This window comes from Notechis scutatus, chromosome 3 (assembly GCF_049901735.1).
Source record: "Notechis scutatus isolate UNSWTSFEM ecotype Mainland chromosome 3, rNotScu1.2, whole genome shotgun sequence".
Taxonomy (NCBI): domain Eukaryota; kingdom Metazoa; phylum Chordata; class Lepidosauria; order Squamata; family Elapidae; genus Notechis; species Notechis scutatus.
Genome location: NC_142011.1, coordinates 59,413,622 through 59,438,030, shown reverse-complemented (window position 1 = coordinate 59,438,030; position 24,409 = coordinate 59,413,622). Strand labels below are relative to the sequence as shown.

At 41.4% G+C, this 24,409-nt stretch overlaps 1 protein-coding gene across 1 annotated transcript in view; it reads left to right on the top strand.

Moving 5' to 3' along the window:
- Positions 1-13,900, top strand: part of SMIM44 (small integral membrane protein 44) — a 40,400-nt gene extending 26,500 nt beyond the window's left edge. Inside the window, exon 3 of the mRNA XM_087960202.1 lies at positions 12,881-13,900. Within this exon, the coding sequence (XP_087816328.1) occupies positions 12,881-13,059 (179 nt within the window). The 3' untranslated portion in view covers positions 13,060-13,900. The remainder of the gene's footprint in view (positions 1-12,880) is intronic.
- Positions 13,901-24,409: the final 10,509 nt, after the last annotated feature.

Sequence of the window (24,409 nt, the reverse complement as noted above, 5' to 3'; positions counted from 1 at the left end):
GCTGCCCATAGCCTTGCTCTGTTCTGTTCTATTTTACTGTTATTAAAGAGTTGAAGTCACTGGTCAGATGTCTGGTCTCCATTATTCTCCATACTTAACACTGGCGACGAGGGTGGGATGCGGAGACCGAAGAGCTGACTAACCTACAGAGCAACCAACAGAGCACGTGGTCGAACACGCACCATCAACGGCAACATGGCCAGCGGTGCCGTACCACCCGCTCCATTCAACCCAGAAACCGAAGACTGGGAGGCATACATGGATCGGTTCCAGATGTTTCTGGAGACCAACAATTTGAAAGATGCAACAACCGGCAAAAAAGAGCTATCTTCCTAACTCACTGCGGGCCTACCGTGTTTAAAATGGCAAAGTCACTTGCCAAGCCAGCAGAGGTAAAAGAGATGGACTGGGACGCCTCGAGCCTTTACTACGGGCTCACTACACGCCCACCGTGCCAACCTTAGTCAGAAGACACGAATATTACCAGAGGGATCAACGGAAAGGCGAAAGCCTTGCCAATTACATCGCGGACCTCCGCAACCTTGGAGGCCTCATGCGGATTCGCAGACTTAGAAGAAGCCCTCCGGGACCGCCTGGTTCTGGGCCTAGAAGACGGCACGATCCAGAGCAAAATCATGGCTAAGGGGGACATCAGCCTCACCGATGCCCTTAAAGAAGCCTCGGCAGCGGAGGCGACCAAGAAGTTGGCAGCCCGAATGCGCCGCACCAACGCACTGCAACGTGAAACTCGCCACTGATACCTCGCCTCGCTCAGAGAGACACCCGGTATCAACTCACCATGAAGACCTAGAGTCCCCGTCCGACAGCGATGAGGAAGAGGTCAACCGACTTCGAACGGAGCGAGACCAGTCCACACAACACTCATTTCGACCGTGCGCTGGCTGTGGAGCCAATCACCCACGATCCGGCTGCAAATTCCTCGACGCACTCTGCCGCAATTGCGGAGACGAGGTCACATCGCAAAGGTTTGCAGAAGCAAACAGAACTCCAAACCCCGACAGGCCGAATGCCAATCTTCAGGATTCTTCGGCACACACCGAGAAAAATTGAATCACCAATGGGGAAACCACTCCTACAGAAACAAACCGTCTCCACCACTTCCACCAGGCGCAAGAAACCCAGCGGGAAGAGACCCACCAAACAATCGCCATAGGCCACGCTACATCCCTTGATGCCGGAAAATCCGAGTAAAGGTCGCCATCAAAAACAAACCTTGTGTGATGGAAGTGGACTCGGGATCTTCCTCTCTCGATGGTATCGTGGAAAACGCCACAACAGCTCATTCCAACGATTCGCCGCCAAGACCTTAACCCTCAAAGGGTTATACTCAAAGACTATCAGGGTAACAGAATTCCTGTTGTCGGGTCCCGCAGATTCCAGGTCTCATTCAAGGACCGCACCGTCGCACTACCACTGACTGTCATGGACCGCGACAGCCCTAGCCTTTAGGCCTTCAATGGTTCAGACCGCCGGAATCACTGTAGCCGGAGTCCACAGGGCCAAGAGCAGCGATGGGAGGAAGCACTCGTGCAAGAATTCCAAGACGTTTTTGCGAACGGACTAGGCAAGTACAAGGGGACCCCGATCTCGTTTAACTTGAACCCTGAGATAGCACCCATCCGCCTAAGCTGCGTCGGGTGCCGCCTTCGCCTTGAAGCCCAAAATCGACGAACAACTCGATAAGCTAATAGCGCAGGGAGTACTGGAACCCGTTGGGAAACCCCGATAGTGACGCCTATCAAGCCTGATGGGTCCCTGAGAATTTGCGGAGACTACCGCCACCTTTAAAACACGCACTGCAGCAAAGTGCATATCCAGTGCCGGGTAGTGCAACACTTGCTCCATTCCCTGGGTGGCGGAAAGTTTTCGCCAAACTAGATCTAGCCCAGGCGTATCAACAATTGCCTGTAGATCCAACCACAGCCGAGGCGCAAACGATCGTAACGCATAGGGGCGCATTTAAATGCAACCGGCTCCAATTGGGTAAGCGCGCCCCTGGAATCTTCCAGAGTTTAATGGAAAGGTTGTTACAAGGGATAAGAGGCGTTGTCCCATATTTCGACGATGTACTCATCGCCGCACCTAACAAAGACATTCTAGAAAAACGACTCAGAGAGGTTTTACGAAGATTCCAAAATGCAGGCCTCAGAGTAAAAAAAAGATAAATGCCAGTTATGTACCGAAAAAGTAGAATTTCTGGGATATCTCCTGGACAGCCAAGGAATCCATCCCACCGAAGACAAATTACGGGCAATTAAAAGGCCCCCACTCCAAGGAACAAGGCAGACCTACAGGCGTTCCTTGGACTTATCAATTTCTATAATGTTTTTTTTCCCACAAAGCAACGGTAGCTGAACCATTGCATAGACTATTAGACAAAAAGCAACATGGGTGTGGGGACAACGGGAACAACATGCTTTCCAACAAGTAAAGAAATTGCTAACTTCTGATTCTGTACTTATGCAGTACAACGAGACTCTGCCGCTCACAATCACGTGTGACGCATCACCTTTTGGGGTTGGGGCAATTCTGGCCCACGTATTACCAAATGGAGTGGAAGCCCCATCGCGTTTTTTCGCGAACCTTAGCTAAAGCTGAACGAAATATAGTCAGCTGGACAAAGAAGCTTTAGCTATTGTGGCTGCAGTTAAAAGATTTCATGAATATGTTTATGGCCGTGCATTTACCATAATCACTGATCATAAACCGCTATTGGGAATCATTGCGGGTAATAAACCAACCCCGTATATATTGTCCCCCAGAATGACCCGTTGGTCTGAATTCTTGGCGGCTACAACTACACCTTGCAACATCGCCCGGGAAATCAATTCTCCACGCTGATGCATTGAGCAGAACGCCGCTTCCAGACTCTGTTGTAGATCCAGCCCCACCATCTCAACACTACAGATCGAAGCTCTACATGTGCCACCATTGACGGCTAGAGACATTGCCTTTGAAACAAAACGTGACCCCGTTCTGCAACACATCCTACGCTGGGTTGAACGGGGTGGCGACAGACCAAATAGCACCGGAATGGGCGCCTTTCAAAAGCCGCCAAACTGAGCTGTTTTCCCAGAAAGGCTGTATTTTGTGGGGCGATCGAGTCGTAATCCCTAGCAAATTGCAACAAACTGTTTTGGCGGTATTGCATGAAGGACATCCGGTATCGTGCGGATGAAAGCACTTGCACGCAGCTACGCTTGGTGGCCGGGAATCGACAAAGAATCGAAGCCTGGGTCGCTACTTGTCAACGTTGCCAAGACGCAGCAATGCTCCGCCTAAAGCAATCCCGACCGAATGGGAAACTCCGAGAGGACCATGGTCCCGTATTTATATTGACTTTGCGGGCCTACCAAAGGACACACTTTCCTTATTACTGTCGACGCCTATTCAAATTGGCTCGAGATCCATCGAATGAACACAACTACAATGGACTCAGTTATCAATAAATTAAACAGACTATTTGCCACACATGAGTTCCCAGACGTGTTGGTCTCGGACAACGGCCCACAGTTTACTGCGTTACCCTTCGAACAATATCTTGCTGATCGGGGCATCTGCCATGCGCTAACCTCGCCCGCGCACCCTGCGGCCAATGGACGTGCAGAACGCATGGTACAATTTGTAAAAAGACCCTTCACAAAATGAAATTCGCAACATCGACGAAAATCAATCAATTCTCTTGTTACAGCATATCACGCCCCACAGCGTGACCAACAAAACACCCGCTGAACTTCTTATGGGCGGAAACTACGATCGCACCTTGACCGGCTCCACCCCGCATTCGCACCAGAAAAGCCCTTCGGCTCCAGCAGCAAATGCCGGGAAATTAAGGTAGGCGATTTAATCTTTGCCAAAAACTTTTCCGGCGACCGTTATGGATACCCGCAACCGTTACCCACCTCACCGGGCCTAGATCTTACCGACTGCTAACAGACGATGGGAGGGTGTGGAAATGCCACATAGACCAACTCCGATCGAGATTACCACCCAGCGCCCATGACTCCCGGGTTCACCAACTCAAGGGGGAGGAAATATCAAGGAAATTGACTTTGATATGACAAATAGCAGGCCAACGGAAACCCTACGGCCCAGCGAGACACCGGAACGCCAAGCGGGGAGGAGTTGACTCTTTCAGGGAACTTTAATACGGGAAACCGAACTGCAAAACCCCGAAGAAACATGGAGTAGCAGAGACAACCAGAGTGAAAGCAGCACGGAATCACCGTGCAGCGAAACAGAATTTAATAAAGATCATCCAAACGCTCCACCGGAACCGGACCTTAGACCAAAACCGTGGAGCCTCAGAAATCATCCAGGCAGACCAAACGGCCTGTCTATCTTGAGGATTTTATTACAGCTCCCCTCAAACGGAACCCAAGGGGAGGGTGTTGTGAATCAATAAAAGTTAATAACTTAAATGCAAATCAGGGTTTGGAAACCTGCACACTTTATTGGTCCTTATACAACAACTTGGATTGGGCCAGAACTAATCCCTGATTGGCCACTATTTAGACAATTCTTATTGGTTATTAGTTTGAATTTGTTGCTCATCTCATTGGTTAATAAGGTAGCAGATAACCCTATAAAAGGGTTACTGCTGCCCATAGCCTTGCTCTGTTCTGTTCTATTTTACTGTTATTAAAGAGTTGAAGTCACTGGTCAGATGTCTGGTCTCCATTATTCTCCATACTTAACACATCTATCATCCATCTCTCTCTTTCTCCCTCCCTTCCTCCCCCCACTCTTTTTCTCATCTCACACCTATCAATTTATTTCTGTTTTAAAGTGAAACACCAAAACTGGAGTTTAGAAGGAGGTCTCATACCAATAACCAGATTCTTTCACGATCACTCTTAGCTGGAACCACAGAATGGTTTTTGGGTCAGAAGGTAAACTTGAAAATAAATTAATGTTTGATGCCTACCAGTTATTCTTGGGAGTTTCCTGTGATGATACTCCAGCGATACCAGCATGGCATGAACTGCTCTTAAAAGTTCCAAAGAGATTAATCTTTATAATGTCCTTTTGTCATGTCCTTCCATGTTCCTCAGTAATCCCTCTGCTATTCTAGTTACTTTTGATCTAATTGGACTTTTTCACAAGGCAATAACCAGCATTGATTTAATGCTCTTTGCTATCTGTCAGCAGCAGTGCTATCCAGGTAAATGTCATGGGCTTACATTCTGAAAATCTCTCCGTTGAAAGGGACACATTTAAACAAAAGCAAAATATGTATATGTCGCAGAAGTGCCATCTATGCCCTTCCCTAAGATAACCTTGGGAGCAATGAGGATGCTTGATGCAACAGTAGCATGACTCTACAGCATTTCTCATCTTGTTTAGAAATTAAAGAGTGAGAGAAAAGGTGCCAGGGCTACAGGAAAGAATGGAGACAGAAAGTACACCAGGTGAAAAGAGTGACAAATAGAGTCCCTGGAGGGTGAAAATGGAAGAGGGAATAGAAATAGATGAAAATTGTGTATCCTTAATTGTGAGCTTCCAGAGGGCATTTGGCTTACAGTTCACCACTGCCGTTGTTTCCCAAGAAAATTTCTCCCCATATCTAGGAACATATTCACAAACTCACTGTAGCAGATAAAATGCTATCAGATGTGATAATATGATGATTTTACCATCAATTCTTGCTGTTGTGTCAAAGTCAGAGGCAGAAGTGAAAGGGAGTCTATCCTGTTTCAGCACCTGCCAGCACCTGTTTTATCCTGCCAGAGATTCAGGTTCTTTCTGATGTTCAGGAAATTGCTAAACACCTAATCGTTGTCCCGGGACTTGGGTTGGAGAAGTTCTGGAATCCCTCTGAGTATGATTAACTTATGATTAAGTGTATTGTTCTACTGGTCAGACAGGGCCCCTCTTTTAAAGCCAAGTCGCCTAAATTTGGATAAATAAATAAAACGTCAGCTGATTTTTTTATATTATATTATCTGATTAATACTTGGATGGAAAATCATCCCGATTAGTAGCTAACCTGGAAAATCAAAAGAACATTCAAGAAAAATGGCCTCCCGGTCCTTGGGTTAGGATATTTTGGAAGTGACCAAGACCTGTTGGAGACCTGCAATCTAGGACAGGGGTCGCCAACCTTTTGGACCTCAGGGACGACCAAACTCATAATTTTAAATTCCAGGGACCACTAACTGGTTCTGTGGGCATGGCCTAATTTGTGGGTGTGGCTTGGTGGTCATGTGACTGGCTGGGCAGGACTTGTATGTAAATATTATAAATATTTATATAAATATTGAATTTTTTATTTAAAAAAGAGCAACTTTTACCCAAAATCTGGCAAAGCAGGCAGGCAGATTGAGTTGCTCACAGAATTATAGATTCATTCAGAAATCTATCTATCTGCCATTGGCTAGCTCAATCTTGTCACATAAAATTTGCTTGCAAGCACATTCATAAAATTTGCTAGCAAGCAAACTCACAAAATTAACTCACAACGCACCATGTATATAAATATTGCATTTTTTATTTTTAAAAAAGAGCAACTTTTACCCAAAATCAGGCAAAGCAGGCAGGCAGACTGAGTTGCTCATAGAATCATTCAGTGATCTATCTATCTGCCATCGGCTAGCTCAGTCTCTCAAATTTGCCTGCTGTGAGTCTGCATTGAATAATATAACCTTCAGTCCTAAGGGAGGTTCGGCTGTGCTTAAAAGCAGAGCTGAAGATCTAAAGACTAGCTACAAAGCAATAAATCCAACCATTTCCTGCTTCCTAGCTAATCTAAATCTCCTGGCACAGCAGAACAGATGATAGTCGGAAAAAGGAAAACTGGCAATTTAGCAAGCAAGTTTGCCGGGTAAGGAGTGAGTGGGTGGGGAGGGTTCCTGTGGGCCAAGTGGGCTGTTGCAGGCTTGTGTTTCTGCATAGCCTGGATTAATTGCTTTGGGGGGTGCTCTGGGGGTGAGGTTTCTCTGCAGCCCACCAACATTTTCACATGGCCCACCAGTGGGCTGTGGCCCACCAGTTGGCGACCGCTGATCTAGGAAGAGTTTGATCTGGTTGATCCTGAGGAAGTGGACAGGATCCTTTCGGCTGTGAACAAAGCCACCTGTTGCAGGATCCAACCTGAGTCAGTCACCAGGACCAGAGATTTAGTCTTCCAAGCTTTTGGACTCATGCTGAAATTCATCCTCAGGGAACTTGTCTCTCCAGAATGTGTGTGAGAAAGAAATTCCCTGAGGATGGGCTTCATATGAGACCAAAAGCTCAGAAGACTAAATCCAGCGGTTCCAGTGACCAATCCAGATTGGCTCCTGGGACATATATGTTTGTCTTCACTGGTGAAAACCGTAGTTTGGTATCTATGTCTCTCTTGTTTGGTTAAGACCTCCTGGGATCTGGAATTTGACAGGTCTGAATAATGTTGAAGAGAGTGAAGCCATTTGCCTTGAAGGAAGTGATAATGCATCTCCTTGTCAAGAAGTCGCATTAGGCTCAACAGTGTTAGACGACTTTCAACTCTTTTTAGGAAAAGTAGTTCAGAAGGTGGTTGGCAGTCAGCTACAAAGGGCTCTGGATGAAGTGGATTACCTGGACCCTTTTCAATCTAGATTCAGGCCAGGGAATCCTGAAATGGCATTGATCATGCAAGATTATTTCAGAGAGCTCGGGATGGGAAGGTGCAATTATTCTGGCCTTCCTAGATCTTTCAGCGCCTTTCAGTAATGTTGACCATGTTATCCTTCAGGACCAGCTTTGAGAGCGGGGAGTGGGGAGCAGGGAGCAGGGAGCACTGTTTTGCAATGGTGCTTTCATGGCCAATTCCAATCAGTATTAGAGAAGGAGAAGAGGTTGACTCCTAGACCCCTGCAATGTGTCATGCTACAGGATGAAGGTCTTTCATTGATTCTTTTTAATGTGTACATTAAACTTCTGGGCAAGGTCATGTATGCTCAGCTATCTCCACCCCTAGAATAGAATAGAATAGAATAGAATAGAATAGAATAGAATAGAATAGAATAGAATAGAATAGAATAGAATTCTTTATTGGCCAAGTATGGTTAGACACACAAGGAATTTGTCTTGGTGCAAATATTCTCAGTATACATAAAAGAAAAGATACATTCATCAAGAATCATAAGGTACAACACTTAATGATAGTCATGGGGTATAATAAGCAATCAAATCATACTAGGAAACAGTCAATATAAATTGTAAGGATACAAGCAACAAAGTTACAGTCATACAGTCACAAGTGGGAAGGGATGGGCGATAAGGAGTGATGAGAAGATTAACAGTAATAGTAGTGCAGACTTTGTAATAGTTGAACAGTGTTGGGGGAATTATTTGTTTAGCGGAGTAATGGCTTTCGGGGAAAAACTGTTCTTGTGTCTAGTTATTTTGGTGTGAAGTGCTCTATAGCTTTCCCTTTGAGGGAAAGAGTTGGAACTGTTTATGTCCGGGATGTGAGGGGTCTGTAAATACAGCCCTCTTTTTGACTCGTGCAGTATATAGGTCCTCGACTGAAGGCAGTTTGGTAGCCAGGCAGATGATGCTGTTGCAGTGCTGATGAAGTGTTTGGAGACTCTAAGGCAGGGGTGTCAAACTCATGGCCTGTGGGCCAGATGTGTCTCGTGCTGGCCCTGCCCCCACCTGGTTTAGTGAAGGGGGAAAAAGTCCTGATATGTCATGTGATGGTGCGAGTTTGACACCCCTGATCTAAAGGTTTGAATGGGGAGAGCCAGCTTCAACTCAACCCTAGCAAAATGGAGTGACTTTGGCCTGGGGAAACCAAATATGCAAAATCCATCCATCTTGATGGGGTGACCCACTCACAAAACAGGTGCTTTTCCCCCTTTACAGATAGTTCTTCTTTAGCAGCTGTCTCATTTAGCAACATTCACAGTTATGACAGTGATGGCAAAGTAACTTTTTAATCAATTCTTGTATTTACAACCTTTGCAGGTGTGTAAAGCAAAAGAAATTGAAGTAAGATCAATTATGGCCAAGCAGCTTTATCACAGCATCAGAACAAGCAAAAGATTTTCACTTTGCTTTTGTTACAACAGAACATCTGTACCTTTTGAAGTTGTCCTAGTAGCTTTTTATAGTTAACTAACCTATCAGAAACATTATCAAAAGAGGTGCTTTCATTGTTGTTATCCTGTTTTTTTTTTCCAGTGTGATGCCTTTTAAAACAAAAACCTGTCCCACAGTTTTTAAAACCTTCTGATAATTTTTTCCTAATAAGTTCTGCTACTAGGATATCTGACACTGTGAATAAATTTAATATATGTTTTTATATCCATTAAATTGGGCTTTTCCTCCAAAACTTTGCCATTGCAGATGTCTTGGAAAGGGGAGAGCTAGTGCTGCCATCAGAGGTGAAGGTTTGTCACCTTACTTTCTATGTTTACTTTCCCTGGAAAGGAAAGGTATTTGGCTTGCTAATAATCTGTGCAATTAGCCAGCTGCCAGAGCAATTAAAGATGTATAATGAGGATGTGAATTCCTGAGAGCACATAGTAATCTGGGGAAAAAATGTATCTCTAAGGGCCATATTTCTTCAGATCCAGCTGTTTCCTTTGTGCCCTCATTTATACCCTGTTCATCGATTTTCAGTTGAAAATCATGTAATTAGTGCTCTGCGACTAAATACATCAACCACCATCACCCGATGCAAAGTGGTTTCAGTGAGGCTTATCCATAATACACTAGGTATTGTATACCTTGTTTACCTTGACTAATGGGTAGCCCCTGCTAATGGATGATTTTGGCATGATACAAAATTCAGAACCGAATTGCCTGAAATCATGTAAGAGAGGAAAGCTAGGCTTCAAGGTGTACTGAGTCTATTCGGCTATCAGCCTTTGATTGATGGCCTGTGCTTGCTTCTCATATGCATTATCCTGAAGGGTCTTGCTAGAGATTGCTTGTTCCTTGGCAAAATCAAGTTTTACCACGCACGTAAATAAATGTCCTGTTTGCTCTTTGCCACATAAAATTAAGTTCAACAGAGAAAACACCCTTTGGCCACTGGTGCAGCTGAAACCCTTCAATATTGACACCGGTTTTTCAGGAACTATTGCAGTATCTCCTTACTATAATGTTCACCAACAACTGCGTCTAAATCAGGACAATTGATGATAATGAGGAGCATATCTTTATTAGACTCCTTATTGCAGCAATAGACCAGCATAGGAGAGATGAGAGGAATCTCATTTGTGTCCATTAGGAACAGAGAAAATGTCATTTGACAAATGAATCAATCACCTGTTGCTGACTCCCTAGTGTGTCTTCAAACATGCAACCGTTACTAGGTAAACATGCACCCTGCAACACGTAAGGCTGTAAAGTTTGTTTAATTCAAGTCTGGTTTAGAGATAAGCAACCATAAAAACTGATTTAAAAAGCTTTTGAACTTGCCTTTCAAGTATTAGTCTCTGAATAATAGGCTTGGCAAGGCATATAAATGACCTTAGCAAAGCCCACAATATGGAGAGATTGATTGATTGATTTGTCAAATTTATATGGCTGACCATCTCATGGAAAACCACTCTGGACAGAATACATTACATTTCTATTGTATATCTACAAGGTAAGTGTATTTAGCACAAGGGAAAGTGTATCTTTAGCTTCCATAGTTGGGACAACCCCACAGACAGCAGCTGTACAGAATTAAAGCTGATGTAGGTCACTGGACACATTTTCAGTCTGCAATTGGTTTCAGAAACAGCAAGATGTTGCATTCCAGCACTGTCAATCCTGCCATTCTAGCTAAAGAATAGCTAGAATGGCAAGTACCTAGTCATAGGCTTAATTTGGTTTATATTTCCCTCAGGAATTAACAGTCTGATTTAAATTGCATTCCACATGCTTCCCTTCTAAAGCCGATGAGTGTGTTTTAATTTCCTCCAAAAACTGAGAGGTATCTCAAGGCTAACAGGCTGAATTAATATTGTGTGATGGAAGGTGCTTAAGAATCTAGGGAGTCAAAATACCTAGGGATGTTTAATTAGGGATAAGATTCTAATGCCCCATTGCAAGGCAAGTTTAAGGAAGCTGTGTGCCTGCTATAAAGAGAATGAAACAAAGGGTACCCAGACACAAAAATTATACCAGGGCAGATTTATCTGGGCTTTTTTATAAAGATCTTCTACAGTGTCAGTTGGAAGTTACTGTATAATAATCCCTTCAAGATGGCAGCACTCAAATCAGTTTCCTTGGGATTAGAACTGATCAGAGAGTGGTGTAACAAAACCAGTATGGATTTACAAATCTTTGCTCTGCGTTGCTCAGTTCATCTTAATTTGGAGTTATTCAACAAAACATGGTTAAGGAAGTAGACTTCAGTTATATTCCTAGAAGAAGTTAGCCAGAGTGGTGGTAAGTACATTGTCATAATTTCTTCTTCTAAATCTATAATTTTGTGATTTTTTTTTCTGTTCAATCATGTCCGATTTTCAGAGGCTGCCTGGACAAATATCTGCAGTTTTCTTGGCAAGATTTTTCAGAAGTGGTTTGCCATTGATTCCTTCCTAGGGTTGAGAGAAAGTGACTGACCCAAGAGCACCCAACTAGATTTGCACCTAAGGAAGGACTAGAAAACACAGTCTTGATTCTAGCCTGATGCCTTAACCACTACACTAAAGTGGCTCTCTTTGTGACTTATACCAGGCATTATATTATTGTCATTTATTTTAAAAATAGACTTCCCAGAATTTAAGTCTGTGTGTGGAACAAACAAGGGTTGGGATCTAGAAATTACATCTTTCAAATGAAAATGCAAAATTAATAAAGAGCCTTGGTCGATGTGCTTTATATTCATAAAGTTTTCATATTTTCATGTTATTCAGGAAAATTGAAATCTGTTAGATATAACTTTACCTAATTTTTGAAGAAAATATCACTGCCAATACTAAAGCCATCCATGGAAACCAACTCACCACAGCTATGATCTGAAGGGCAAAAGCAACCTTACAGCCCTAACATGTAACGTAATGTAGATTTGGATAATTGGAAACAATGGGTTATGAGAAATATATTGAGATTGAAAGATAGTTAATGTGGAAAGAGTGCTCGACCTGAATGAGAGACAAATACGCAGGATCATCACACTGAGCCATCATTTGCTGAAAAATTGTTCATACATTTATTGCTAAACCATAAATCATGTTCTACAAATGGTTTAGTGCAGAGTTCCCCAATGTTTCTGGCATTGTGGACTGGCAGGGGTGGGGTGGGGGGAGAGGCGATGGTTCCACACAAGCGGCAGACAAGCACATGTGGGCATGGCAGCTCCATTTGCACCAGCGGCAGGCATGCATGTCCACCACTCGTGCAAATGGAGTGCACATGCTCACCCACTGCTCACACATGTGGGGATGTGCGTATGGGTGCCCTTGCCTGTCACTTCCGCAGCCCAGTTCTGAACAGCTCAAGGCCCAGTAGGAGCCATGGCCCAGGGATTGGGGACCCCTGGTTCAGTGTAATGTACAAACTAGGTCTACAAGTCATAAGCCAATTATACACACTATCCTACAATGTTATTGTAAGGATGCAAGTATGAAGATTAAAAAGTAAAATCTTTCTCAAGGAAGACAAGGGGAGAAATAGCATATTACCTCAACAGATAGAGTTTGTGGGTTTCCTCTCCCCTTCCAATCCCTCTGCCTCCCTGAGTACAGAAAATACCACCATCTACTGATGAAAATCTATTTCTCTAGCAATAACAAATGTCCTTGCAATCCCACCCTGGAGATGAATTCCCAGCTTGAGAGCAAGCCTTCAATGCATGGGATGAAGATGTGATCGGATTATCCTCCAGTTCTTGTTCTCCTGACTTTGTAATACTAATTAATCTTGGGTATTTTTGTTGTTGTTCTGCTTGCAGACTGGATGTTTGGTCCCAACTCTGATGACAACAGTAACAAGAGTGACATGAACTGCATCAGCAATAACATGAATGAGATGGGTGAGCTTCAAGGGTCACAGGTCAACCGGGAGTACCAGCCCCAGGATGTGGTCGTTTCCATCAGTGAAACTTCTTGCCATCTTCCCCAACAGACATGAACCAGCTATTATTTGGGGAGACTTAGACCATTCCACCCAAACTCTGGTGCTGTGTTAGATTTCAGCTCTCATTATCTTCATCTAGGCCTGCCGATGGCTGGGAAGAATGGCTGTTGTGATACAACATATCCAGGTTGGGTAAAGCTGACATAGGAGCCTATGTCATACCCTAAAAGGGTATCAGAGAAGGAAAGCTGGTCCCATTGATTTTTTTTCATTTCTTCTTCTTTCAAGTAGCTTCACGACATTTCTCAAGGACTGCTTTTCAGATTATTGACAGCCTTGGACTTACAGTTAATTCGAATGTGAACAAATGGCATATTCATATACACCAAACCCTTCAAAATATCTTGAAGCCAGCTGTGTAATTGTCTTAGTCTGCCAATCTTAAAGTTCAGAGAACAGGCAGGGATCCCCTTGAACCAATCCATATCCCCATCAGCTGGCTGAGAGGAGAGGACAGAAAACCGACAGTGAGAAAGTGCTTCTTTCTACGTGCAATAGTATCTCTTAATATAACAAAAATGTCCCTGCCCCCACCCCATTTCCCCATTCTGAACAGAAAGTAAAATATTCCTTCCCCAGTGTTTTCAGTATAGACTTCTTCCCCTCTCCCCCGCCCCACCAAATCTGAGCTATGAGATTGCCTGAACTGTTCAGATATCATTGTTCCTGCCTGAGAATTCCCACTGAAGGATGTGAGGATAGCTTGGCACAGATTTTCCCCGAGTGGCAACTATAATTATGGGCTGCAGTACAGAATTCCCATGTGCCTGGAATGGGGAGAAGGAAATCTTGCTCCACCCGAGCCTAGGAGGTAGGTGGAATAAGAGGGGGAAATCAGTCAGCAAATAGTTTTAGAGCAGGGGTGTCCAACCTTGGCAACTTTAAGACTTGTGGACTTCAACTCTCAGAATTCCTCAGCCAGCAAAGCTGTTTTAGAGGGATTGGGAAACTGATTTAGAAACTGATCAGATGGATTAAAAAAACTTTGAAGCCTCTGGAACCAGATTCAGCCCAGGAATTGATAAGAATTGCCACCAATGGAAAATGGTCCATCAAAACCTCGATTTCCCAAATAAAATAACTTCAGAGGAAAAACACGCCATTTGAATTGCAATGCAGTTGCGTTGAAAGGAAACCGGTTCAGCAGTGAAAGAACAACTTTCATGGGAATCCAGAGGCCCAGTGCCATTGCTGGATTAGCCCAAACGCTAAATGCAGAGAAGACAGGGCTTTTCTGTGGGAAGCTTCTATCCAGAAGCGCAGCTAACTTATCACATCATTCCTAACAAAGACTCATCATATTTCCTGTCCCTGCTGAACACGCAGCTTGCATAAAACCAAGGAGCTCTTACAGTATGGCAGCACAAAGGTCTTCTTGGAGTTCAGGGAAAGCAGGAAGAAATCAGCAGGACTTTCTGACAAATTCTGCAATTCCACAGCATTGCGTACGGTCTTTTTGTTGTTGTTGTTTTTTCTGGATGGCCTTGTCTTCTGTATCGAGACACGTGGTTTTTCTTGCACCATGGGGACAGGAGCTTCTGCTTCATCAGTCAAATTTTAGAGAACTTTCAAGGGACAGAAGGTTACTTTGGATATGAAGCTGGTAATCTTACAGATGGAGCTTGGAAGGGGAAAAAGAAAGACTTCAAATGACTGACTCTGTTGCCTGGCAGAAGTGGCACTTTTGGCTGTATATGTTGAAAGCACTGCCAATTTCAAAGGAGGCATCACAAAGTGCAAAAAAATAATGTATGCACAACACTTCCAATTTCTGCTGCTAACTCTCTGCTCCTGATTAGTTCAATGCCTGCCCTTTTCAGTAAAATTATGCATGTGTGCGCACATATACACATTCACACCATTTTCTCTGTGAAACAGCTTGTTTCCATTTTTCCTACTGCTTTCCATTCTTTTCTCTCTCTTTTTTTGAGAGTACAAAAGTAAAAACACAATTTTAAAAAGAGCCTGGTTCTCCAGAATAATTGAGTCTCGGTCTGTTGTTTATTCGTGTTTATATATTATATATTTTTCTCTCCCCTCCCAGATTTGCCTTTCCTCAGCTGAGTTTGCCAATGCTGCTTCTCCTTGCTTTGCAGATCAGTCTTTTTGGAAGAATGTGAGGAGGGACACATTGAACCAATGGGCAAAGACGGGGTAGATAAGAAGCTATGAAATTTCAGGTGAAGAAAAAGCAAGGATTCTCTTTGCTGCATTCATATTACATAGTTAAATGAACCATGGTGGTTTTTTTTACTATTAAGCCCATTCTCTGGGTTCATAAAACTTGGTTCACACCATACTGCCCTAAATGGACTCAGTTAATTTGTGGTTCAGTGAATCTTGTGAATCCAGTGTGTTCCAGCAAGGAGGTCAGGATAATTAGTATTGCAAATGAAGCTTCAGTTAGTTTTGCCTCTTCCTTACGTCCAAAGATACTTAATTATTTCCTTGAGAATATTCAGGAGAATTCCAAATAATAACTTCCTTTTCATTTCAAACAAGCCCAAATGAAAAGATAGGGGGAAATTCATATCATCCTACCCAGTGGTGGGATTCAAATTTTTTTACTACCGGTTCTGAGGGCATGGCTTGGTGGGCGTGGCAGGGGAAGGATACTGTAAAATCTCCAGGCAGAGGTGGTATTTGCCGGTTCTCCGAACTGCTCAAAATTTCTGCTACCGGTTCTCCAGAACTGGTCGGAACCTGCTGAATACCATCTCTGATCCTACCTCACAAAACAGAGTTACTACATGAGATAATGCAAACATTCATGTTTCTGCCCATATATCCGGCTTTGTTAACCTCCTGCCCTGCCATTCATAGATTCCCTATAGTGCTATAAACTGATTTTGTGTGAATCAAAAAGTCAATATTATTCACTTTCAAAAATCTCTCTGCTAGGAAAATATTACCAGATAATCCCCTGTTTATCTAAAGAACATAAGCAATCAGTAAGCTTTGGGGGGGGATAAATTTTTAAATTACAAACTACACCCCTGTCGTTCTTTGTCAGGTGTATGACACAAATATTTAGCAGGTAAACAAATGCAATGGAAGGGCAAACTGAGAAACTTTCTCCTGCTTCATTATGGTATTGGTAAGAAGGTATTTTTGGGAAACAGAACAGACCAGCAACATCTTCCTGGTATATGTTAAAAAAACCCTTATCTATCTTATCTACTTTACCACTCATTACTAGGTCTATGCTGTCTTATACTATCTAGCTATATTAACGTCTATGTCTATTTATTACTCTTAAACATTATGCATTACTTGAGTTTAAACCAAGGTCTTTAACCACCTTCAGATTGGCTTCTATTGCTGTCAACACCTGTTCTAGCTGGCTGTGGAATAATTGATGTGTCAGTTTCTCTGTTCTGTCTTTTAATTACTGGCTGAATATAAAGACAGACAGACAAACTCTACAAAGGCTTCCATACAAAGTTTCTTTATTGGGTCACAAGGCATCCTTGAAGTATAACTCATGGTTATGTCGAGATTCATCCAATGTCCAATTCTTTGCACAGCTGACTTCATAGTGTGAAGTTATAGTGATCTTCATCCCATAACGAAGGAGCAAAGGGTGAAACACCAACGCGGAGCTGGGGTTGAAGCAAGAGTAAAGGAAACTCCCCCAACCCAACCAAGGGTCAGTTCAGTGACCAATCAGGATTACAGATGTGACCGCATGACATGAACTACATTTCCCATGATGCATTAACTACATTTACCATGAGGCATTCCCTTAACTCATTCTGTGCTGGGGTAAGAAAAGGAAGGTGCTTTACCAGCTGCTGGCTGGTTATAGCTTCTCAGCACTGCTGCTGGAGGGGCAAAGCTGCTGGTCTCTTCTACTTTCAGCTTGTTGGTCTGGTGAAGTCCAAATCTGCTCCTCCTTTACCATCAGTTGCCTCTTGAGCTGACAGCTTCAAATTCTTCCTTTCTGCTCTCCCGCACATCACAAATCACCCTCTATGCACACCCACACTCCCAGCATTTTCATTTTTTTAATTGAAATCCAGGTGTGGTTCAATGCTCTTCAGGCTACCTTAAAGATCCAGGGAAGTGGGGTGGAAGGAAGAGATCATGGTAGCCATTGCAAGGTTTTCCTTCCACAATATGACCAACAGCTACCAAACCAAAGCACTGAAATAGGCAGAATGAACACTTGTCAATTGTAAATTGCCAGTGACCTCTTTCAGTAAAAGCAGACTTCCTTAGCCTGATGACCTCCAGACAATTCCATCATCTCTGCCAAGCTGAATTGAATGGCTAGCAATTGATATATATATATATTTTTAAAAAAAAACACCTTAGTCTTGGTAAAGATAAAAATTGTTCACAGTCCATTATTTCAAGCAATATACGTCTTGGCAGTAGGATTTTCAAGACCTGGCAACCTTTTCCTTTTGTGTTTTGTATAACTGAAATGTTCCAGAAACCCCAAAGTACCTTTCATTTATTTTTGTCACTCTTTAAAATCAATAGCACTTTTTTTTTTTATCTTGGCACTGAGTGTAATTTTGCTCTGGCTCCAAAATAAAATTTTGTTAGCATTAAAATGGGATCCAGTTTTTTTGCCAGTTGAGCATCTATAATTGTAAAAATGATTGCCCTCTCCTCTCCCTTTCTTTCTTTAAAGCAGTTCTGATGAACAAATGGATATTTGATACACAGGATGATTTCATTCAATATGTTCCAACAAATGAATGGTTTAGGAAATATGTACTCTACTGGAAGATAACAGCACTGCATTTATACCAGAAAAATACATGGTTTGGTTAGGATAAAATCAAGCAAAATGGTTCTTCCAAATTATAATCTTTTAACTGTTTGGAATCTAACTAGCTCCAGGAAAAAATTTGTTGAGATAAGATTTTTACAGGAGAAAATTAAATATTCCTCTTCTAGACTTCAATCATTCCTAACCATTCATTTTCAAGGTTGATAGCAAATATAAGGCATATCATTTCCATCTTAAATTGTCATTACTGTATCTTCAGAGGTTTATTTTAAATGCATGTGATATAGTTATTTCAAACGAAAAATCAAAAAGTCTTTAAGCATCTCAGACTTACATCGAGAAGTGTTTTGATTACCATTTATATACTGGTATAAATGGCCCCAGAAAAACATATACTTGCATAACAATATACACAACATAGTGGAGATTATTCCTTACTGTGTAGAGAACAAAGAACATAAGTTAGAGATTTTTACTTTGCTTGTGGCTTGTACGGGCAAACTTCTATTTATACAAACAGCAACTTTATCAAGGGTGGAAAAAGAAATACAATAGGGAAAAATGATACAAAAAAGGGAAAGAAATTAGTTCAAGCTAAGAACTTGAAATAGAAGGTGAACAAATGGAAGAAATGAGATTGGAATTAGTAAAATATGAGAAAGAGGATGACAAGATGTATGAGACAGGATTTCTTCAGGTTCTGTTATTGGGGTGAGGAGAGAAGAGGTTTTAGGCAATATTTTTTTACAGACTACTAATCTTCCAAATAATCAATCTTCCTGAAGAAGTTATAAAATGCTGTTCCTACAATCATAAAGCTAGGTTGCATTAAACTCATGCTTTCAATATGCAGAGAAAGAGACGTCTGTGTGTAGACATTAGGTTCAATCTATATTATGTTGCATTTCCTCCTTTATGTTGCTTCTAGATCTGCAAAAGAGGAACTATGCAATTGGTTTCTCTTAAGTGGCCTCATGGAAAGCAATCCACTACATCTGATCCACATTAACAGAAGGTCTGTGGCAGAAAGCACCCCAATAGCTACAAATTTGTTCCAGTTATCTCAATTAATTGCTCCCTTTCTATATTCCTTTAGGGGCCTCTGTTGGGGCAAAGGTGTTCCACAGATTTTAGCCTGCTAGTCATGAGGTGATACTCATCTCTGTTTCTTAAATCAAAGAATAACCATTTATCCACCATTACCCCATAGTCACAAACATTTTCTTTCTTTTGATGTGCATCATCCTTCATTTTCCAAACAACTTGGGGAGAGGTGGAATAAGGGTATAGTCACAACATATCTGGAAGCACCAGACTGGTGATTATCCAATATCCATGATTAAAATCTATTAAATTTGGTTTTTCCTTAAAATCCTTTTTGGATTTTAAGGCAGCCTATCTGCATATGTTCCAGATAATTTTTCTCTCAAAGGTTTAGAAAAATCCAGTACTGGATCCAAACTGTTATTTCCAATCCCAATTTTTGAAAACATTGTAGAAATAGAGCAATGCACTTAAGCTCTTAAACTCTTAAGTTTATACATATCAATGGCATGAAAGAACAAAATAAATGGAGAAAGAAAATTAACTGATGAAATAATGTTGAAGTGGAAGAAATGAGGTTAGGAAATGGAGGTGGTTTTTTAGTTGTAACTGCTGGGAAATTCAGTTCACAAGATTTTAGTAATAATTAAAAATTATTAAAAATTGCAACTCCCCCACAATTCAGATACCAATGGATTTACATGTGCCAGGGAGGCAAAGTGCCAGCACAAGCTCCATAGGGTGAGTGTTGACAAGAAGTTGGACTTGCTAGATCCATCATGCTTTGAAAGACAAGAAAGATTGCAGAACAGCAGCATCATAAGGAAAAGCAAAAGGCAAACACTATCAGTCAAGAGCTTTTATGCACTAGCCAACTTTCTCTCATCCAGTCTCCTTTTCATTATAAATTCCCTTTCCAACTTCTTAATAACCTCAGCTGGCCACTTCACTTCTCTCTTAAGGCCACTAATAGAATCCAACGTTAGCCAGGCGGTTACAGCTCACACAGCAGCTTTTCTAGATAAGAAGTAAGTCTTTTAAGGGCACTAACCAGAAGTGGCATGTACTGTTATTGCTGTTATTTAAAAGTAGCAGCTGCATTCAAGATGGGATCACAATATTTGGAGAGAGGAGCAGATACGCCTTTCATGTGGCTATTCTGGATTGCTATCACACATGTACATCCCTCGGGTGACTGCATGTTAATGGCAGCTTCAAGAAGATAATTTCAAGTGGGGAAAGATGACTTGGAAGAAAACATAAAAAGCCTGTCCCCTGATAGCATGGTTCTTCTGACCCAGATTGACTCTTTTTAATGAAAGTAAAGTGTGAGAGATCTTTTAGCATATTGTTTTGCTTATTTCTGTCCCGTTTTTTTTCCACTTAAAGGGCACTTGAAGAGGCTAATACGATAATTAAAAACTGAAATTAAAATAGAACTTACATTCAGAACTCTGATTTAAAAATGCAGAACATACAAGGAAGCCATCACTAAGTCAGCAGATTGAGAACCAGTTTTTAGATGTCCCACTTGAAGATCTTTCAAGTTACATTTAGTTTTGCCCTAATTAATTCTAGATAAAGCAAAAACCAGCTGTCCTTGTTTTACTAGCTGAGGGAACCAAAGATATGATGGAAGTTCTACAATGCTAGAATGCAAAAATATATCTTATATGATGGTTGAAATGAGCTGAAACTGTTGTGACTTGGAGAGAACATAATACTACAGTTTGTAAAGTGCCACCTTGCATAGAATAAAAAGTAGACAAAACCCTTTCTTCATCAAAAGGAAGAGTGTTTCTCTTACCCTACTGTATCTAGAATATCTAAGAGACTAGATTGGGAAACAAACATTTAAAAAGATTATCTTCTTTGCTTGGGGAAAATACCTGGTGATCTTGCAGAGTTTAGAGGTGCAGCACCTAAATACCAACCTGGCATGTCCAAGCACAGGTGCTGCAATCATCTAGCAGAAGCATGAGATCTCCTTTATTCAGGAGGACTAAGCCAGGCCAGTAATGGACCAGGGTAGATACTGGCAACCATCAAGCTCTCTCTGGTTCTGTCTATTTTAGCATTAATGACATTTCTGGAATGTTGGCTCGTGGGCGCTAGGGATAATCTTTTTCTGAGATGTTAGACCGTTTTGGTGATAAAAGGAAAATTTTAGCTATAGATAAACGGGTTTGTAAGATTTGCTTTTATTATAATTAGAAATCTAGACTTAAGAACGGTAGTTTGGTGCGAAACAAGCTTAGCCTTAAATAATATTGAGGCCAGGAATTGTTTTAAGTACAAGAGCTCACAGCTAATCCATATAAAAATGTACTGACGATGCCAAACTTTTCTTACTTCAATTGTAGAATGAAGAATGGAGACAGGTCATTGTTGCTAGTGGTAAACACTAAGATATCATTTATCCATCTATGATTGTCACTAGAGATTTGACGGCCTGTGAATTTGATCACAAAGAACAAGAACACATGTTCTATAATAACTAATTTTGCTCCATTATCCTCAGCCAACATTATCCTCAGCCAACATTTCTTTCAGATTTAGAAGCTTATTATACCAATTAAAGCTTCTTTGTCTTCTGTTAAAAGCATTCTTTGTTTGCATTCATTATTTTCAATACTCATTTCCAGATAGGTTGATTTTGCTATTCTTGGCCAAGTTATCAAAGAACTGTGTTTGTATGAACAGAGAACCTAATTTATAAACATAAAAATATTCTTTTTGGGCATGGATAGGCAATAAAATAGGTTTTTTATTCAAAATCTGTTTTTTAACACTGATTTCTAGTCTGAATTTTCCCTTGGCGTTTTGCTTGACAGTTCTATATCTGACAGTTCTATATCTATATCATTAGTAAAAATTACATACTTACTGGTTCATAGATGAAAACAGAAGATTGCATATATAATTGGATCAGCACACTTCTATTTTTAAAAAGAGGATTTCTTCTGCAACTACCCCAAAATCTCAAAGTGTCTTCCAGCCATTTAAGAAACTTGGGAGGCATTGAAGAATTTCAAGTTATTTTTATTCTGTGGGTGGATTTAATCCATTTTACAGAACCCTGTAAAATATTTTTTTTTCAAAAAAATCATCTCCACATATTTTCAAAGTCATTCAGCAAATGGAACGTTTACAGTTTATCCTTGCTTCCTAGTTAGCATCTGCATGAATTATGAATGCAATGCATTTTTCTCTGAAAACCTTAATTGTTTTTATAGGGTGGAAACAACAACCAAAAACACCACCCCCTAACTGGAACTTCAAAGCTGAGGAGACAAGAAAGAAGAATTTGAAGTGACTTTCCAAATGTTGAAATGTTGTATTATATAGTAAGCTGCTTCTGTGCTATGATGACAAATACAGAAAGGAATGTGCCTCATAAATTAACTAATCCCAGGAATGTTCCTTGGTCATGGGAATATCATTCATCCAACTTCAGAGAGAGTCATCACAAGAGCAGTCAGGTGGAGAATCACCACCAGACTTACTTTTTAGATTGGTATAGTACCATGATGGCGAACCTATGGCACGTGTGCCGGAAGTGGCACACAAAGCCACTTCTGCCAGCACATGAGAGGTCGCCTAGAAGAGCCCCACTGCGCATGTGCATATGTGCTGCTGCCCAACAGCTGATTGTTAGGTATCTGGCATGCATGTGGGAGGGGCAAGGGTGCATGGAAGATGCACACGCATGCACAGAGATGCACGGTATGTGCAGGGATCATGAATACATGCGCAGAGATGCATGTCACATGGTGCTTTCACGTGCATGTGCAGAGATGCATGGTGCATGTGGGAGGGTTATGTGTGCATGCGCAGGGGGTGTGGGGGGGCCCCCAGCACGCATTGCCTTCTGGGTGCTGGCATGTGAATATGTGCGCAGAAGTGCACACGTAATTTTCAGCATGGGAGCCGAAAAGGGTTGGCCACCACTGGTGTAGTAGTTCCTCTCTGCTCTTCACGCTCAAATTTTGAGAGTTTCTGGAGATCTGGGGAAAAAAATATTTTAATATTTGCTGCCTAGAGTCTATAAGAAGCCTTTCCACGAATAACATAAAGTTTCAATAAGCAGGAGAACCTGCGTAGCGTACTACATGAGTAAATCTCAAAGGCATTTCATGAGCTACTTGATCACAGCTGCTACAAGCTTAAGTGAGACAGTCCTTAAAACGATCCCCTCATAATTATTGCAAGATGAGATGCAAACCCTGCAGATCTTGGGTAATATTATGTAAATCGGGTTAAACCATCACAGCAAAAACAAGGCTCAGTCTTGGGATTACTTTGAATCACAGCTGTGAAATTCTCCCATTGATGCTTACCATGGCATGTTAATTAGAACTCCGCATAGTATTGGATTCTGCTGGATAAAAATTAGGTCAACATTGGAAGACCTTTGACTATTCAGAACAAAGAAATATAATGACAGGTGGGGAGGGTCGGTAGTATTACAATTCTTTCAGGTCAGTAATATTACAATTCCTTGAACCTCTTGGTAAAATTCCCATTTCATAGCATTAAAACCACAGCCCAAGATTGTAATTTATCTCACCCTATCTAACTCCATATTTGCCCGAATAAACTGACTAAGCAAGAACAAATGCTATTTTGAGACTTGCAACCATGTCATCCAATCCAGTACTAGATTAGAAAACCTTGAATTACGCCGTCTTTGGTCTGATCTAAGTATGGTATATATAAAATCATACATTGCAATGACTTACCTGTCAATGAATACTTCAGCTTCAACCATAACAACACAAGAGCCACAATAGATACAAACTCATGGTTAACCGCACCAAACTTGATTGCAGGAAATACGACTTCAGCAACAGAGTGGTCAATGTCTGGAATACTCTACCTGACTCTGTGGTTTCTTCCCCAAACCTCAAAAACGTACATGTCGTAAGACATGGGAAATATTGTCCTGCTGAATTGCTTAACATTTTCCAGGAGAGGGCAGAGCTGTGTTAGAAAGAGTTGCTTTCTAAGAAACCTTCTGTATTTAGTGAAATGTAATTGTAATTTGTTGCAATTAAGTGGAGCTGAGAACCCCTACAAATACAGTACACATATCCGTTAAGACTTCCTTCCTTCCAGCTACAGACAGACAAACCATAATTTACTCAGCTCAGGGAAGTTTCAATTCTCTTTTTGTATTCATCTAAGAATTTTTAAAAAGCATGAATGCAGATTTCCAGAAATAATGTTTTCTTAATACATTTTGCTAGGTGAATTTTCTCTTAAAAATACATCATAAAGTGGATTTAGGAGGTGCAGATGGGATGAGTTTGTATCAGAATTTACAAATACTAGATCCCTTCAAATTTAATACAGTAAATAATTAAACAATGGAATTTTCTGCAATAGGAATTTGTGGTGACTGCAGGCATAGGCAACTTGGATGGAGGATAATTCTGTTGATGGGTACCAATCATTAGGCTTAATAGTACATTTAGGAACAGAGGCAGCATAACTTACTTGGAAAGACACCATAACAATAACAAAGTTTTTGTCCTTCTCTCTTCCATTTAATCT